General features: G+C 40.7%; 1 protein-coding gene across 3 annotated transcripts in view; it reads right to left on the reverse strand.

Moving 5' to 3' along the window:
- Positions 1-6,543: 6,543 nt before the first annotated feature.
- Positions 6,544-19,767, reverse strand: part of FEZ2 (fasciculation and elongation protein zeta 2) — a 39,803-nt gene continuing 26,579 nt past the window's right edge. The window contains exons 6-10 of one of the 3 annotated variants that reach the window (XM_038772592.1): positions 19,298-19,378; positions 13,340-13,415; positions 11,379-11,444; positions 9,146-9,174; positions 6,544-7,358 (exon numbers count right to left, since the gene is read on the reverse strand). In XM_038772592.1, the coding sequence (XP_038628520.1) occupies positions 9,164-9,174; positions 11,379-11,444; positions 13,340-13,415; positions 19,298-19,378 (234 nt within the window). In that variant the 3' untranslated portion in view covers positions 6,544-7,358; positions 9,146-9,163. The remainder of the gene's footprint in view (positions 7,359-9,145; positions 9,175-11,378; positions 11,445-13,339; positions 13,416-19,297; positions 19,379-19,767) is intronic. The other 2 variants (XM_038772591.1, XM_038772593.1) reach the window with 2 other exon arrangements.

Below are 19,767 nucleotides of genomic sequence, written 5' to 3' on the forward strand. Positions count from 1 at the left end.
GAACTGCTTTAAATTGGTTTGAAATTAACTCACTGGCTAGAGACACTGATGGCAATTCACACTCAGTACTAATCAGCTCCGGGATATTTTATTTTATTTTTTTTTTTCCTCAAACAAATGTTTGAACCAACTACTGGAATATTGTCCACACTAAGCTGGAAGTTTGTTGTAGTTTGCCTCAATTATAACTGACTGTATACTATAGTGTTAACTTTTCAAACAGCTCTTAGCACTTTTCTACTAATTACCCATTTGTGCATTGACTTTTCTTTTACAAATGCTTGTGAAAGACAGATACCCAGTATGCTTAATGTGAAAAGAAAATAGGTTCTGTTTTGTAAAGGAAATTTCAAGTATTGTTCTAAATACTTGGAAAGAGATTGCTGAACTTTAAAACGAATAATTAATTTATTATTATTATGACCTAATTTATTAATCTGAAGATTAACAATTTTTTTTTTGTTTTAGAATATCCAAAAGGTGTTCTAGCTGTTTGCATCAAAGAAAAAGGATTTATCAGAGGGCAGAAAAATATTGTTTCCAAAATAAAATTGCTAGTGATGTGGAAGAAAGATTAACTTCTGCCCAAGTACTACAAAATTCTGTTGAGTCAAATAATCCATACCTGGCGTAAGAAAATAGTCTTTATCCAGAAATTGTAAATGCTTGCTTTTGTTCTACAATCACGGCCATATTCTAAAATATTAACAGGATATAGGACATGGTGTAAATTTCTTTTATTATTATTTTAAAGATAAGATTTATCCTGAGTGCTGTATCCATTACACTATTTTACTTTGGTTCCTGTTGTGCTCTTGTAAAAGAAATATAATTTCCTGAAAAATAAAGTAGATATGTGGCACTTGAAGTGCACTGCAGTTTTGCAGTTCCGTGTACTTTTTGTTCATTTAAAAAGCGCACTTTTAAAATTTGGCTCGACTGTAGAATAAGTCACAGTCCTCCTTATAACTGTGGTGGGAAGGAGAGGAATTATCCATTCAGATAGGCTCACTTTAGTGAGCAAGGGATCACAAACGTGTGACAGTGGAGGAGGAATAAGGGCTAAATTTCTCTCCAAAAGACACTGAGAAACGATGCCACCACAGTCAAAATGTCTCTGGGTCTTTTCAGCCCCTCCTTGGCTCGGCTTGGAGCAGAATAATAATCATAATTGTGTTTAAGCACTTAACTGTGGGCCAGGTGCTGTACTAAGCGCCAGGGAGTGAATACAAGCAAATCGGGTTGGAAACAGTCCCCGTCCCACGTGGCACTCACAGTTTCAATCTCCATTTTACAGAGGAGACAACTGAGGCACAGAGAAGTGAAGTAAGTTGCCCAAGGCCACACAGCCGACAAGGGGAGGAGTAGAGATTAGAACCCAGGTCCATCTGATTCCCAGGCCTGTGCTCTATCCACTTGGCCAGACTGTGCGATCCAGGTCCCCCCCTCTAACCAGTGAATAATAATAATAATAATGATGGCATTTATTAAGCGCTTACTACATGCAGAGCACTGTTCTAAGCGCTGGGAAGGTTACAAGGCGATCAGGTTGTCCCATAGGGGGCTCACAGTCTTCATCCCCATTTTACAGATGAGGTAACTGAGGCCCAGAGAAGTGAAGTGACTTGCCCAAAGTCACACAGCTGACAGTTGGCAGAACAGGGATATGAACCCATGACCTCTGACTCCAAAGACCGTGCTCTTTCCACTGAGCCACACTGCTTCAGACCCCTGGGACTGAACCCATTTGAGTGGCTCTTGAACGGTGGGTGGGTAGCTAATCATTAAGATTATGAGCACAGAAACAGCGTGGCTTAGAGGAAAGAGCACAGGCTTGGGCGTCAGAGGTTGTGGGTTCTAATCCCGGTTGTTGTCAGCTGTGTGACTTTGAGCAAGTCACTTCACTCCACTGAGCCTCAGTTACCTCATCTGGAAAATGGGGATTAAGACTGCGAGCCTCACGTGGGGCAACCTGATCACCTGGTACCCACTAAACATAGCGCTTAAATACCATCATTATTATTAAGGGAGTCAAGCATAGGGTAAAACCTGCGGAGGCACAAACCAAAATGTCTAAAGTGGGACTTGATTGACATCACCTGTTCTGGCATTGGCCGGACTGAAGCTGAGGCCCTAGAACCGACTACTTTCTTTTAAAGTATTTAAGCGCTTACTATGTGTCGAACACTGTTCTAAAAACTGCGGTAGGTACAAATTAATTAGGTTGCTGTCCCACAGAGGATCCATAGTATCTGTCCGAGCCTGCATGTCTTCAGTCAGCCCCATATTAATCAATCAATCAATCAATCGTATTTATTGAGCGCTTACTATGTGCAGAGCACTGTACTAAGCGCTTGGGAAGTACAAATTGGCATCACATAGAGACAGTCCCTACCCGATAGTGGGCTCACAGTCTAAAAATTAGACCATATATTACACCATATATTATTCAATATTCAAACATTTATTGAGCGCTATGGGCAGAGTACCGTACTAAGATTATCCCAGTTGTTTCAGTTTTTCCAAGTTCAATGGGGCTAGGCAAATCTCTGACCAGATCAGCTTTTACCCAGAAGGGAGTATTTCCAACAAACGAATAAAGTATGCAGGATGAGATATAAGTGACAATGAGCTCACTGCTAGGTACAAGAAGATATTTGTGCAACCACACCCCCAGGGCACTTTTGGGAGTGGAATCCTGCCACAACCTTTACTTCTAACGGAGAAAAATGTCACTGTGAATATGGGTTCAATCAGCTCTGCCCCTCCTACTTTGCTGATTTCTTACAACTCATCCCACGCAGTTCACACCTCTGACACCAACCTACCTGAATCTCGTCTATCCCGCAGCCGGCCCCTTGACCACATCCTCCTTCTGGCCTGGAAGTCCCTTTCCCCATCATATCTGGCAGACCACCACTCTCCCCCACCCTGTTTAAAGCCCTCCAAAAAAAAATCACATCTCCAAAAGAACTCCTAAACCCACATTTCCTTCACTCCACCTTCCCCATGTTGCCTGTGCACTCAAATCTGTACCATTTACGCCCCCCATTCTCAACACCCAGCATTGACATACATATCCCTACACTCTACCATTTCTATCTGTAATTTATTGTAATATCTGACTCCCCCCAAGACTAAATTATTTGTGCAGCAGGGAACACATCTGCCTCCATTGTGTTGTACTGTCCCAAGTGCATAGTATAGTACTTTCCACACAGTAAGCATTCAGTAAATACCATCGACTGACGTTCAAAACGAGGGTAGCCATCACACGTCCCGCGAGCACCATATTGACAGAATCCTGGACTAATTGTACTTTCCCAAGTGCTTAGTACAGTACTTTCCACGCGGTAAGCATTCAGTAAATACCATCGATTGACGTTCGAAAGGAGGGTAGCCATCACACTTCCCGCGAGCACCATATTGACAGAATCCTGGACTAATTGTACTTTCCCAAGTGCTTAGTACAGTACTTTCCACGCAGTAAGCATTCAGTAAATACCATCGATCGACGTTCGAAAGGAGGGTAGCCATCACACTTCCCGCGAGCACCATATTGACAGAATCCTGGACTAATTGTACTTTCCCAAGTGCTTAGTACAGTACTTTCCACGCGGTAAGCATTCAGTAAATACCATCGATTGACATTCTAAAGGAGGGTAGCCATCACACTTCCCGCGAGCACCATATTGACAATCCTGACCTAACCCAATGATGGAATTTCTTACATCAACTATGGCTTTTTTCTGGTGCTTTTTATCCTCAATAGGGTTGTGTTTGGCTCAGATCCTATTGAGGTAGAAGAATAAGCAAATCCCAAGACAGTCATTCGGTGGTGCTGACGACCATATCCTGGATACTCGCACAAAAACACATGCAAAAGATTTGCGATCGTTGTAGAGTCAGCAGAGCATTGCAATTGAACAAGTAGCCCAGAGAAGAGAATGGGAGTCCGTGCATTAATCACCCCTTGGCAAGCCCTCTGATGGAAATCAAACATATAACGAAGTTTGCTGCTTCACTCGGATGATGCTTCACAAAAACCAGCCGATCTCTGAGCAAATGTGATGGACCAAATCCTGACAAACCAAGCCTACACATAAAGGCGATATAGCCGATCTGCTAAAAAATCGGTTCCAACAGTAAGACTAGATTGTACAGACCACCAATCTCCCCAACCCCTTCAAACCCCTCCAAAAATCATACCACTTCTAGGAGGGCTTTCCCTAAACCCTCTTTTCCCTTACCTGCCCTCTCCTCTGTGTTGACTACGCACTCAGATCTGCACCCCTCACTTTCAGCCCCCAGCACTGATTCACATATATCCTTACACTCCACCATTTAATAATAATAATTATGGTATTAAGTGCTTACTATGCGCCAACCACTGTTCTAAGCGCTGGGGTAGATACAAGGTAATCAGTTTGTCCCACATCTTAATTTCCATTTTACTGATGGGGTAACTGAGGCACAGAGAAGTCAATAGGTTTGCCCAAGGTCACACAGCAGACAAGTGGCAGAGGCGGGATTAGAACTCACATCCTCTGACTCCCAAGCCCGGGCTCTTTCCACTAAGCCATGCTGATTCCCACTCTATCTGTAATTTATTCTAATATCTGATCCTCTCCACCCACATAGATTGTAAACTCGTTGGGAACATGGAACATGTTCCACCAAATCTGTCATATTGTACCCTCCCCAGGGCTTAGTAGAGTGCTCTGCACATAGAAAGTGCTCAATAAATATGATTGCTTGACAATAATAAAAATAATAAAAAAATATTAAAATCATACCCTCCCCAGGGCTTAATAGAGTGCTCTGCACATAGAAAGTGCTCAATAAATATGATTGCTTGATAATAGTAATAAAAATAATAATAATAATGGCATTTATTAAGCACTTACTATGTGCAAAGCATTGTTCTAAGCGCTGGGGAGGTTACAAGGTGATCAGGTTGTCCCATGGGGGGCTCACAGTCTTACTCCCCATTTTACAGATGAGGTAACAGGCACAGAGAAGTGAAGTGACTTGCCCAAAGTCACACAGCTAATTGGTGGAGTCAGGATTTGAACCCCTGACTCCAAAGCCCGTGCTCTTTCCACTGAGCCACGCTGCTTCTCTATGATAACATCCATGGGCTAATACAAACCTTTTCCTGTTAGGCCTGTTCTCCCTAATCCATCAGCACGATCTCTCACTTCTCAAAACAGAGCTGCTGTGGCTTAAAATAGAATAGTCCTTGAAATATAGTCCGTGCTTAACAAATACCATTTAAAAAAAAAAAAACACCTGTGGGCCTGGAGCAGTTGGGATTATCTCCCGGCTGTGAGGGCTAAGAACTGGGGTAGAGACAAGTTCATCAGGTCATAATTTGTACTTCCCAAGCGCTTAGTACAGTGCTCTGCACATAGTAAGCGCTCAATAAATACGATTGATGATGATGATCAGGTCAGACACAGTCCCTGTCCCACATAAGGCTCACAATCTAAGTAGGAGGGAGAACAGGGATGAGGAGAACAGGGATGAAGACTGTGAGCCCCACGTGGGACAGGGACTGTGTCCATCATCATCATCATCATCATCATCAATCGTATTTATTGAGCGCTTACTGTGTGCAGAGCACTGTACTAAGTGCTTGGGAAGTCCAAGTTGGCAACATATAGAGACAGTTCCTACCCAACAGTGGGCTCACAGTCTAAAAGGGGGAGACAGAGAACAGAACCAAACATACTAACAAAATAAAATAAATAGAATAGATATGTACAAGTAAAATAAATAGAGTAATAAATATGTACAAACATATATACATTTATACAGGTGCTGCGGGGAAGGGAAGGAGGTAAGATGCGGGGGATGGAGAGGGGGACGAGGGGGAGAGGAAGGAAGGGGCTCAGTCTGGGAAGGCCGCTCGGGGGGTCGCTTAACTAGCTCCAAACTGACGAGCTTGTATTTATCCCAACACTTAGTACAGTACCTCATCATCATCAATCGTATTTATTGAGCGCTTACTGTGTGCAGAGCACTGTACTAAGCGCTTGGGAAGTACAAGTTGGCAACATATAGACACAGTCCCTACCCAACAGTGGGCTCACAGTACCTGGCACAAATACCAGAAAAAGCCAGGGTTTGAATGCCCATTCTGCAGTTGAGGAAACTGAGGTACAGAGAAGTGACTTGCCCAAGGTCACACAGTAAGCAAGCAGAAGAGCCAGGATTGGTACCCAGGTCCTCTGGCCCCCAGGCCCGCGCTGTATCCACTAGACCATGCTGTTTTCCACAGTTCTGGAACTGGTTTTACAGCGAATTAACTGGGTTTGGGGGAACCACTCATTCGACGCAGCTGTAGGTTCTCAAGAACTACATATGACACACCTCACTCCACATCACCAGAAAACTCATTTTTAGAATCAAAGCATCTGAGGATATTTGAAATTTTAGTTTTTTACATTTATTACATAGAATTGCTTTAATCGTACAGACTGACAACAATGCATCATGACAAAGATATAGCCAAAGGCAGGTAATTCCAGCATTGGAATTAATATGCACATATATTAATTTAAATATCAATAAGAATGCACACTTCGGGAGACTGGGGCAGTGCTGTAGCGTACAGTTTCTCAAGCAACAGGGTTGAGAACCTATTCTTTCATGTGATTGATTTCTTTCTATCTCTACGACGGAATTAAAAACAAAACACAAAGTAAAACGAGAAGCAGTAAAGGATATTAAAATTATTAAATAGGTAAAAAATTGAAAAACCCCAGTGCTAAAAATAAGTTGTTAGCTCTAAAAAACATTTTCTCCAATAATTGGACGGCCCACATTCACCAAGAAGTGAGTAAAAGGAATATCTTCTTCTTCTTAATTCCTCAAGAGCAGCATATACCTGAAAATATTTGCTCTCGCTGGACAATACTATAAGGTAATGTTATACTGATGAATATGCTTTTAAAAATCAGTGTTAGTGCCCGCTACCACTGAAGAACACATCCTATAGTATAAATTTCTCAATACTTAACCCTTCAGTGCAGCTTAGATTAAAACTGTAGATATTCTTAAGGAAGGATAATTAAATCCATTGCTTTTAGACAATTAAAATGATTTTGCCTCCCTGCTTATACATTTTTAAAAGTCAAAAGAAATTTGTGATTTTAAATTTCAATACCATTATTTAGGAGAGCCTAAGCCTGATAATACTGATTGTTCTTGGACAAAGAATACTATTGCTGTGTGCGAGTAAGCTGTTTTTCCAAATCGCTTTTAGAATGATGCTCAAGGAAATCTGGCTTGTGGTCCAAGGAAGATCCATCGCAGTTTCTGACGTCGTGGCCCATTCTACGTTGGACAAAGAACTGGGGGGAAAGAAAAGAATACTCATTTTAAATACACAGATACACATTTCAAGAGTACTAAAGAAACATCTTCTTCAAGTATAACTGAAATGTTAATATTAAAATCGAAGCGGCACGAAAGTGCTGAAAAAGGATATGCCCCGATAGCTTCGAGAAACCAACAGACATTTCATGGACTTGGAATACCCAGAAATGAGTTTCTTATAAGATCATGTCTTAATTAAATGAGTAATTACCGTAATTTAAACCTTATACCACAAGGTCTGTGAAAAAGAAAGAAACCAATGGAGTTCGATGGATGGTAAAAAAAGGACACTTCATTTCCCCAAAAATTAAAGAAAAAAAAAATATCAGACTTTCAAACACAGTCAGCAGAACAGCAGCTTCCTCTAAATCCTTGCCCCCAGTGTTATTAAGGATAAGCAAGCTGCCCGGAGGGCATAAAGCAGAGGTGGAGAAGACACTGTTCGTTGCAGCGTGCGTGGCTCAGTGGAAAAAGCCCAGGCTTTGGAGTCAGAGTCAAATCCCGGCTCTGCCAATTGCCAGCTGTGTGATTTTGGGCAAGTCACTTAACTTCTCCGGGCCTCAGTTACCTCATCTGTAAAATGGGGGTTAAGACTGTGAGCCCCCCGTGGGACAACCTGCTCATCTTGTAACCTCCCCAGAGCTTAGAACAGTGCTTTGCACATAGTAAGCACTTAATAAATGCCATTATTATTATTATAATTATTATTGCAGCTTCCACCTTCTTTTCCTTCCAGAAATACCAAAACATCTCATTTGAGTCATATCGAAACCTTCTTTTACTTCACAAAACCAGATTTAGCCCACCCTCACATCACCCGAAAAGTCTAAGTCTTTCCCAGCACAGTACCAAGTGCTGGGAAAGAAATGGCAGTTGGGAACTGACATGGACTCTCTCCTTTAAGAACCAAAACGTCCAGCCCAAAGGAATCACCTTCTGTGCACTCTCTTTCCCAGCACCGTACCAAGTGCTGGGAAAGAAATGACAGTTGGGAATTGACATGGACTCTCTCCCTTGAGAACCAAAACGTCCAGCCCAAAGGAATCACCCTCTGTGCACTTCCCAACTGCCCCAAAGAACGGGGCCTTTGGAAGCTCTGGAAGCTCATCCTCTAGACCGTAAGATTGTTGTGGGCAGGGAATGTCACCGTTTATTTTTGTATTGTACTTTCCCACATTCTTAGTACAGTGCACTGCCCACAGTAAGCGCTCAACAAATATGACTGAACGAAAGGGGGATCATCAAGCTAGTGCAAATTTTCCTGATGGGTAGAAAACTGCAGGCCAATTGAAGCCTGCCTCCACCTCACCTATTAACCCTATACGAGTTATTTCCCAACCACCCCAGTGGTCTGAATCCAGATATCTTTTCCACCAGTCCTCACACACAAAGCCAAGACCATGTCATAAGCAGATGTCAAATCAATAGGGTGCAGGTTTTAGGAATTAGCCAGCAACATATGTAAGGATTACAATTGGATGGGTTCGATGGTTTCCCTGCGGTATGCGGTGCGGATGCCAAATTACGGTACATGTTTTCTAGAAAGAGGAACTGCAGAAATCACTCCTCTCCCCCACAAGATTGTTGCTTTAAATCAAATTCTGCCCGGTAGGCAGATGTTAAAAATCCTTGCAGAACATCTCAGAAGCTCATTCCCTTGCCTGCCTTCAAGGCAGTGCCCTGAGGGGCTACTAGCGTTGAAAATTAAGACATGTTCTTTATCATTTTCTCATTCCTGTATCCCCATCTAGGAGACACAAACCTCGGAACAATCCAGCTTTCATACCAATGCTAGCACAACATGAAAGCAAACAAGGTTTAGAAAATAAAAGATCAAAAATTAGAAAAAAAGGATCAACAGAAAAATAAGTTTCACAGAACTACAATATTCATGTGCAGTCCTTTGCTTTTCCACAGAAATAAAGATCCACTGATGCTCAATAAAAAGATTTAGAATTACATGAATCTCTTTTGCAAGAGATATTTCACTCTTGCTTCACTAGACTGTAAACTCCTTGTGGGCAGGGATCATGTCCACCTATTCCTTGAACTGTACTCTCCCATGTGCTTAAAAGAGTGTTCTGCACACAATAAGTGCTTAAAAATACCACTGACTGATTGTACTGTATGCTCCCAAGTGCTTAATACAGTGCTCTGCCTACGATAAGTGTTCAATAAATACCATTAGTTGATTTGGGCTCTACCTGAGTCCCAGAAATGCTTGAAGGCTACTTTCTGTAAGGTACCTCCTCCTCCAGGTTATGGTACGGGAAAGAAAAATTACAGTGGGCCCTCCAAAGGGAAAAAATGCCTGTTTGTTCAGTTAGCAACAGAAATGGGGAGGAGAGAGGAGCCGGGGAAGACAACGATGTTAACAGTGAACCTGAGGCATTCCTGTTATTTACTAGTGAAGGATTTTGGTGGTTTCCTGAAATTCTTTTGGCTTAACAAGATCTGCAATAACTGCTATCTTTAAAATGATCAGATCATTTTCTATTCAGCTTCTGCCCTTCTCATGGCACCAAAAATGCTCTTAGTACACCCAATTCCGCCATAATGCCTCGGCGAGAATGCAATTAGGGAATAAGGGAACGATCTTCTGACACATAAAGCCTATCTGGGTTACACATGCTGTGTTATCAATAAATTATTTTTGTGCGGGCACACTTGCTTTTACCACAGATGAGTACCACGGTGGGTCTTCCTTTATGCAAGACTGCACGAAAAGAATCAATCAATGGCATTTATTGAGTTCTTACTATGTGCAGAGCACTGTACTACGCGCTTGGGAAAGTACAATACAACTGAGTTGGAAGACACCTTCCCTGTCCATGATGAGCTAATAGATCCCTTGCCTTAGAGGGATTATCTTTACCTAATTTTACCTCTATTTACGTCTTCTAATCTTTCCACTCCTCCCCTCGAATATCATATCTATTCTTTTCATTGATTATCTTCTGAGTTTCCAATAATTTTCTTTCGCGGACGGGAGGGGTTTTTTCCTCTCTTTCATTCCAGGGATTACTTAAGAGAACAACAAGCAGCGTGATAAGCAGTGTGGCCTTGTGGATAAAACACAGGCATTGGGAGTCAGAAGGACCCGGGTTCTAATCCCCGCTCTGCCATTTGTGTGCTGGGTGACACTGGGCAAGTCACTCCCCTTTTCTGTGCCTCAGTTACCTCATCTGTAAAATGGGGATTAAGGCTGTGAACCCCAGGTGGGACATGGACTGTGTCTAACCTGATTAGCTTGTATCTACCCCAGAGCTTAATACAATGCCCGGCACATAGTAAATACAACAAATTCCATAAAAAAATAATAGTTTCCTCCATTCATGAACAACATGGGTATCAGAGGTAAAGAAGAGTGTTAAGTCTGTTCCTGATCAATTGGATCAGAACCCTAGCCAGGAAGTGAAAGGCATTACCCTTCAAATTCCTTGGCAGGTGGAAAATGGATCTAGAGAAGATCAATTATCAACACCACCTCCCCGACTCGCTTGCACCTCTTTCTCCCTAAACTGAATTCTGCCCAGTTTTCTTCCACCTGTTTCACATGTGTCTTATCCTTTTCCCTTTGTTGGCGCCCTGAATATCTACTATTCAGTCACCCAACTTAGCACAGGGCCAATGCCTAAATGAACAACAATACAGAAAAATCAGGCTGGAGGCGACTAAGAACTTGACTAAAGTTTATTAAAAAGAAATTGTCATAAAAATTACAGTAATGTGTTTGTCTACTAAAATTTGGTTGAAGAGCTGTCATAGGTTACACCTTCACAAAGACAAACCTGATGGGCAACCTGATTAGCTTGGATCTACCCCAGAGCTTAGACTTTTAGACTGTGAGCCCACTGTTGGGTAGGGACTGTCTCTATATGTTGCCAACCTGTACTTCCCAAGTGCTTAGTACAGTGCTCTGCACACAGTAAGCGCTCAACAAATACGATTGATTGATTGATTGATGGGCAGATGCCCAAGCTGTACATACTCACCCTTTAGAATGTAGTCCGTTAACAAGCTTGGGACTCTCTCGCTATCTTCCTTCATAGCATGAAGAACTGTAAAGGGGCAGAAAAAGGAAGAAAAGGAAAACCATAATTCATTTAACTGGATTCATTAATTAAGATACATCTGCCAGGGAGACAGAGATTGAAAAAGGCACCAACACAAAAGAGTCAATGATTCTAAAATAATATTTGACATAATTTTACATCTTAGTATGTAAAATCAATCAATCAATGAATCAATCGTATTTATTGAGCGCTTACTATGTGCAGAGCACTGTACTAAGCGCTTGAGAAGTACAAATTGGCAACACATAGAGACAGTCCCTACCCAACAGTGGGCTCACAGTCTAAAAGGGGGAGACAGAGAACAGAACCAAACATACCAACAAAATAAAATAAATAGGATAGAAATGTATAAGTAAAATAAATAAATAAATAGAGTAATAAATATGTATATTTATTACTAAAATATTACTAAAATATTACTAAAATAACCTGAAATTACTAAAATAACCTGAAACTAGATTTTGCTACCTTTTAAAAAATGAACACAGGCCGGGGAGGAGCCTACAGTGCTGAAAATCTCCTTGGTTTTGGTATTTATAATTATATAATATTTATTAGTGAATTCCTACTTTCTTCAAATAGGAAGCCTTAGCAAAGTCCTGGTTTGTTAAATTAGGCTGCTAAAAGTCATCTCAACTACCCTCACTTTTAATTTTTCCAAGGCATTAAATCTGAGAAATTGATTAGAATAAAACACAAAAAAGGACTGTGAAATATCCTTGCCCCCGACAATTTGTTCCTGATTCAGCATGTGTACCCTTTTTCAGATGCCAGGGTAGCATCTGAAATCCATCAATGCTGGTACCTGCCCACAAGTGTTCTCTGATTTTGTTTCTATCTACCTAGCACTTACACAACTCCTCTGGTCACATGCATTCCTGTTAATAGCATTAACGTTACTTCATCCTCTGTAACACGGCTGTTGATAGTAAGACTAGTTCTAACCTGGGTTATGGGTATCTAAAACTTGCATCAGGTAAATCTGAGGTATTTTCCCTTCCAGTCACTGCTGAGGAAAAACAAGTCTTTACACCAAGTGCTTAGTACAGTGTTCTTCACATAGTAAGTGCTCAGTAAATACCCATTTGTTGATTTACATTCTTTAACACTCTAATTAAATTTAAGCATATCCTTCTCTTTCCCCCACCCCTCTTTTTTGCTGTAAGAGTCTAGAGGAATGACATTTATTAAGAGTCCTTGGTATTCAGTTCCACTGAGGCCCAGACTAGCTACTCAAATTAAATGCTGCTTGAATGAAATCCAATCCATGGCAGAGCCTTGAGAAGCCCTCAATAAATTCACAATCAGTTTTTCAAGTCTTGCTGGTGTGAACATTACTTTAAAAAGCACATAGGTGTATACATTAAAAGGTATATACGTTTTTCTAATTTGGCAAATAAGCCTGCTACCCAGCTGGTGGTGTGTTTGATGAGCTGTCTAGTCATGATCTCAATCAATCAATCAATGGTATTTACTGAGTGCTGACAATGTGCAGAGCACTACACTAAGCGCTTGAGAGAGCACAACAGAATTAGCGATCACATTCCCTGTTCATAATGACTTTACAGGCTGGGGGGGGGGGCATTAACATAAATAATTAATTTATAATATATAATTTAAAGATATGTATGTAAGTGCTGTGGGAGTGGGGATGGGGAGAATATGAAATGTCCAAAGGTCACAGATCCAAGTAAATTGGCAACATAGACGGGAGAGCGAGCCAGGGAAAAGAAGGCTTAATAAAAACAAAACCATAAAACAATTGATTATCAGAACTAGGAATCTACAAGGGACACAAAAAACCATATACCTAGAGAGGAACTTAAAGGCTACAGAAACCAGGAAAGATTCGGTGGACAGTTAAAATTTCCTTCACTCACTTTTTGTTAATATTTGGAGATCTTCAACAGATGGGGGTCCATTTTTCTTTTCATAAGGTATGACTGTCGTCAAATACTATAAAATGAAAGGTGATAGTATTCATTTTATCTGCAATTACTATGTTAAAAATTACAATCATCTGCCAAAAGTCAAGTTTTTTTTCCCTTACATGACATGCATAACAGTGGCAATTAATGGGTAGGCACAAAAAATTATTTTTACCTCTGCAATTACTCATTCTACTTCCCCTTTACCTTCTTCAACAAACTCTCTAATGCTTTGCAGGGAAAGTATTTTTAGATTCAGTTATTGAAAAATGCACAAACACAGGCCTAACACTAGTTTGCTGTTTGAACAAATTCAGGCTTTGCCCGACAGTAACTGTTGGTGAAGAGGAATGTTTGCTCAAATATTGCTTTTAATGTACTGCTGTATCAATACAGACTAAATAACAGAAGAATGTCTAGTAATCTGAGTTTTTTGATGTTGGGGAGAATGTTCAATTTTGTAATAGATTCAAAAAACATACCAACTCTTACTCCCAACTTGGTGCCTTCATTACCCTAAAAGCGCTAGATTACTTATTAAAAATTATTCTAGAAAGAATGAAAAACATTGAAAACATGAGAGGGAAAATGGGTAATAAATCAAAATGGATAAAAAAGACTACACAGAAATGAATGGAAAACTATTTCACTTATTAAATGATAGTCCTTCCTTATTAACCAAACTCTAAAATAGAGTTCCCTTTTAAATGGCTGTCCTTGGCATTCCAAGATGTTGCCACTTATGGTAAATTTTACCAGTGTGTGAAAGACAGAAGAGGTCAAAATGGGACAACGAGCCCACCCACGTCAGGCTCCCACAAATGTTGCCCTTGGATGTCTGCCTTTTTTTTTCTTTTCAACAGCATCTGGTGCTGTTTTCACTTTCATCTTTCTGTTAAATCCTTTGTGACTCCAAAGGAATGACTCCTTTCTTGACTACAGAGTACCAAACTGGTCTATTGCTGGAGTTGTCTCCCAGCTTTCACTTGTGATGCTGGGCTGTCTGAAGTTGCTCTTGATTACATCCTTGGAAAATTTTCCCTTTTTTTTTTTTGTCATCCACTTACTATGTGCCAGGCACTGTACTAAGTGCTGTGGGTTGATACAAGATAATCAGATTGGACCCAATCCCTGACCTATATAGGGCTAACAGTCTTAATCTCCATTTTACAGATGAGGTAACTGAGGCACAGAGAAGTCATGTGATTTGCCCAAGGTCCCAGAGCTGGGAGTAAAGCTCAAGTCCCTGCTATTTTCAGCTGCCACACTTGAGTTCAATAAAATGCAGCTATTTAAGGAAACCACAGTTATTTACTCTCATAATCCATTCCCAGTGACACCCGTGTTGAGGTATGTATAGCTTCAATACTAGCAAACTGACTTTCTTCCAGTCTTTTTTTGTTCACTATCCTGTCTTGCCTCTCGATTGAACACAGTCCGTGAGATACGGTGACAGAACTGTCCCAAGCGTCAAATCTGGGTTTCGAAATGGGCCCAGACAATTGTATTTATTGAGCACTTACTGTGTGCACAGCACTGTACTAAGCACTTGGGAGACTACAGTGCAACACTAGACACATTCCCTGACCACAACGAGATTAGAGTCTAGAAGGACTGTAAACTGTAAACTCCTTATAGGCTGCTAATTCTGTGCTGTACTTTCCCAAGTGCTTAATACAGTGCTTTGCACACAGGAAGCGCTCAGTAAATACTATTGATTGATAAGCATATAAAAGTCTGGATAGAGCACCAACTCTGTTTACCTTTAATTTGGTCTGAAGCCTAAAGTCCCAGTACCGTTTAGAAGGTATATGTTAACCTTCTTAAAGTGCTCTATCCCGTCCCGAATCTTCGGACTATTTTAAATTCATTCATTCAATCGTATTTATTGAGCGCTTACTGTGTGCAGAGCACTGTACTAAGCGCTGGTAGTCTCCTCTCCGGGCTGGCCCTAGTTAATCCTCAGGGATAAAGTTGTTTAATAATCCCCATCTCGGCTCATTTCCACATGGGCGCACCTGACCAGTGGGAAAAAGTTCACAGATTCTGTAACCAACTCCGATGATGTGAAATGACTCACAACAAGCAGATGAAAAGAGGCTTGGGAACCAGCATCTCTCGTCACAATTAAGAAGAGAAGACCCAGAAGATATTAGGATGCGCCAATCGGTCGATCAATCGTGTGCAGAGCACTATACTAAGCACTTGGGAGAGGACGATACAAAAGACATTCCCTGCTAATTCTGAGAGTTTACAGCCTCGATGGAAAGCAACGCTAGTTTGCTAAGGGATTAGAGCCTCCTTGCTTCCTGGGTGGCCTGTGGCTACCCACAAACTACATGACTACATCAGACTGACGGTTGCTGCAATGTGTTCTGTCAACGGGGTGATTTGAACAAGAAAACAAAAGCCACATCATTACTGGGTTAACCAATGTTTCATGCAACCAGTTCTCCGTTGCCAACAGTGAAACGGCTTGCTTCCCATCCATCCTAATGGTTACACCAAAAATATCCTTTAGATTTCTCTCCATATATGTACTTAGCCGTTCTTCCAATTCACAGACATGACTACTTGTGTTCAGGTTTTATCATGATGTTCAGGTGTGGCTGTGAGAACCACTTGTTCGCTAAAACCACTGGATTGGCTGGCTATCCCAGTCACAATGGGTGCGCTTAAACATCACTCTACAAACCTAATTTTCTTTCTAGTAACTGGCACATTGGAAAGGGCAAGGACCGAAGAGTCAAGGGACCTGGGTTCTAATTCCAGCTCTGCAACTTGCTTGCCGTTTGACCTTGGATAAACTGCCTAATTTATCTGTGCCTCAGTGTCCTAATCCATAAAAATGGGGGTTAAACACCTGTTCTCCCTCCCCCTTAGATTGTGAGCCCAGTGTGGGCCAGGGATTGGGTCCAATCTGTTTATATCATTCTATCACAGTAATTGGTACAGAGTAAGTGCTTAATAAATACCTCAATTATTAACTACCAATTTTTCAACTCCTTTTGGATTTGTTATTTTTGCCAACTACAACTTCCTGGGATAATCAATTCCATACTTTTAACCAAATAGTTTATGAATAAATATTAATTTTGTTTCAACCAACCACATTTAAGCTTCAATGGGTACCTCCTGATACTGATGTTGGTGTCCACATCAACCAATCAATCATACTGATTGAGGGCTTAATGTATGCAGAGCACTGTACTGAGTGCTTGGGAGAGTACAACATAACAGAGTTGGTAGACCCATTTCCTGCCCACAAGGAGTTCAGCCACCTTGATTTTCTACATTTTACTCCTGCCTGTCGGCCTCCACCTCTCCTCACCTGATTTTTTCAGTTATAAACGGCAGCTACCCAATTCTGCCTTTCTGGTGCTCTCCGTATGCTGGTTTGTCACTGGAAAAGCAAACACCCCTCCTCAACCTGGAATTAGATTGCTCTCAAGAGGCCCAAGGAGTCATAAAAACTCTGACTCAAAATCAGATTTTTTTTTTTACAACTGCCACACTCAGGTAAGTAAAAATAAGTATATGTTAACTTCATAATCCTAGGGTTCTTACACTAGATAATTGTATTATGATCCTATTTAAAGTAAGTCTTGAAAAGCTCCATCCAGAGGGTTTTAAGTAGATCCGTCACAAGTAATTGAACATCTTCCTGCTGCTGATTATTCAGGGATTGGTACTCTGGACTATGAATTCTTCAATCCTTTCACTCTCTTCCTCCTCTCCTTTGTTACTACCTGTCTTTTTGTCTAGTCCAAAAGATTGGAAAATCCCAAATTAATCCTAACAGCTTAGCCTAGCGGTAAGAACAGGGCCCTGGGAGTCAGAGGACCTGGATTCTAGACCCGGCTACACCTCTGCCTATGTGACTTGGGGCAAGTCACAACTTCCCTGAGCCTCAGTTTCTTCATCTGTAAAATGGGATTTCAATGACTTGACTGTAAGTTTATTGTGGGCAGGGAACACAACTACTGACTCTGTTGTACTGTTCTTCCCCAAGCGCTTAGTAAGCACTTAAATACCATTGATTGATTAATCCTACTTAGACTGCGAGGCCCATTTGCAATAGGGACTGTGTCCAACTTGATTAATTTATCTACCCTTGCACTCTGGCACAGAGTAAGCACACACTTAACAGATATCACTCATTATTATCATCGTGATTGGTAGCAACTCTAGCAAAAGCTTTGGGCTTAAACCACTGAATTGATTTACCCATTTCCCCGTTACCAAAGTTAGTATTGAGTGCTGCAGCCTACACTGGGGACTCTGTCCTAAGCAATGATTGCCTACCAAAGACAAAACCCTCTCCTTAATCCGGTCTTCAATCTGACTGGAAGAGACAAGATCTGTGATCGCAGGGAGGAAGACATTTCTTGACCAGTTAGCTCACCAGGGTTTCAAACTGGGAACTCTCAACAAGTTGGGCAATTCCGTAAATGATTTGTATTGACGTACTGCTACGCAAGACCTTCTCTGCTTCTTCACTGAGCCATTGAAGGCTGAATGAACAGTTTTCTCAAATTTTCTGCCAGTTAACATTAATCTAAACTGTACCATAAACTATTCTATTTAACCTATCCAAACAGAGGTCATTACGTTTATTGCTTTCTGTGCCAGAAATAAAGTTTTCTTTTTACTTCTTATCTACAGTGTAATCTCCCTTTTGGGTCAGAGTCACATCTTGTTCTGTTTTGCTGCCTGGCTCCCCCTTCTAGACTTTGAGCCTGTTGTTGGGTAGGGACTGTCTCTATATGTTGCCGAATTGTACTTTCCAAGCGTTTAGTACAGTGCTCTGCACACAGCAAGCGCTCAATAAATACGATTGAATGAATCTACCAACTCGATTGGATTGTACTTACCCAAGCACTTAGTACAGAGCCCTGCACAAAGTAAGGGCTCACTAAATACCATCAATTGATTAATTCTACTTGCAAAGTCTTTGTAAGTGCCATTTTAAATTATTCAATTCTAGGTAAAGATTGTGCAATCCTCTTTCAAATAAAACTACCTTATTTCCTATATCCTTTTGGAGGTTTTTCTAATTCATGAAAGCTTCCAGTCATACTGTAGTCATGGTTACAGGTTCTAGTTATGGTTTTAGATCATCCCTATCAAAACTTGCTTACAAGATAAAACTAACAAACGAACTAGTACACACAGCTTTCTCTTCTATGTGAACTGCATGAAATGTTTACTCTTTTTCCTTATTCCAGAAAAGAAATTGATTTCTGAATTCAAAAGTTGTTATAGTAACATGATCACTTATTGTTATTAACTCAACATACTGTAAAAGAAAATCACTTGTATATTCATTTCATATTTTTGGTTTGGGATAATACATGCTTTTCCCTTTAAACAGAAAACTGAGAGTTGGTTGAAAATTACCTAGAAAAAAAAATTGAAATCAACCAGGTGTCTTTCCGTTAAATCTTAAGGCCCTCACTGAATATAGTGGAAAAAATTAAGGATAAAGGAATTTTTAAAGGAGGTTTTTTTTTCCTCTATGAAACCCAGTGGAACAAACTGAGTAAGAAAATGTACCAGGAATGCTCTATTCTTCAATATAAAATTTAGTCCTTTACAATTAAACAACAACTCTTAAAAATGTTGTTTTGTAATGAGTTTCTACCCATGGAATCTGGGAAGTTTTCATTCCTTTTGGGAGAAGAAAGGGAATGCTGAATCAAGCACGGAAGAAGTCATCTGCCAATCTGAAAACTGTATTACACCAAAGTAGTATTATCTCCACTACTATAGTATTATCATAGCCCTCCTGCACTTTCTCCTACTTAAAGGGCTAATGCTCATATATACTAAGACTGCTAGCATTCAGGCTCTCAATTTACCCAAAGTTGCACAAGCAGAAAATGAGGGAAAATAAAGATAGCCAAGCACCTGTTTCTCTCCACCTGAGTTTCCAAACGTGTGGCGGAAGCCATTCTGAATGACATTTGAGATCCCTTCCATGCTGAAGCGCTAAAGGCAGCAAAATATGGCCCGGAAGAAAAGGACAGAAAGAGAAGTTCAAAGACTATTAGTACGAATTTACTGTGATGTCATAAGCGTCCATGAAACAAGCTGTTAGAGAATGTCACCGATTCGGACACAGCACTTAAGATTCTGGATGTGCTATTAGAACTTTAGCTCTGAAGAGTCTCAGCTTTGGCCTTGGCTAAAAGCAAGAGAAAAAGCCCTCAAGGCAAGCATTTCCCTGAAGATAATTTGACATTATTTACCGGATTTATTCTGGTAAACGTTTCAAATGGAAGGTCATTTAGTTGCACTCAAGCGCACTTTAACCTAGAGCTAAACACTGATTTTTTAAAAAAAATTCCATTTTAAAATATAAACATTATTTTAGAAGT

The sequence above is a fragment of the Tachyglossus aculeatus genome, chromosome X1 (assembly GCF_015852505.1).
Source record: "Tachyglossus aculeatus isolate mTacAcu1 chromosome X1, mTacAcu1.pri, whole genome shotgun sequence".
Classification (NCBI taxonomy): Eukaryota; Metazoa; Chordata; class Mammalia; order Monotremata; family Tachyglossidae; genus Tachyglossus; species Tachyglossus aculeatus.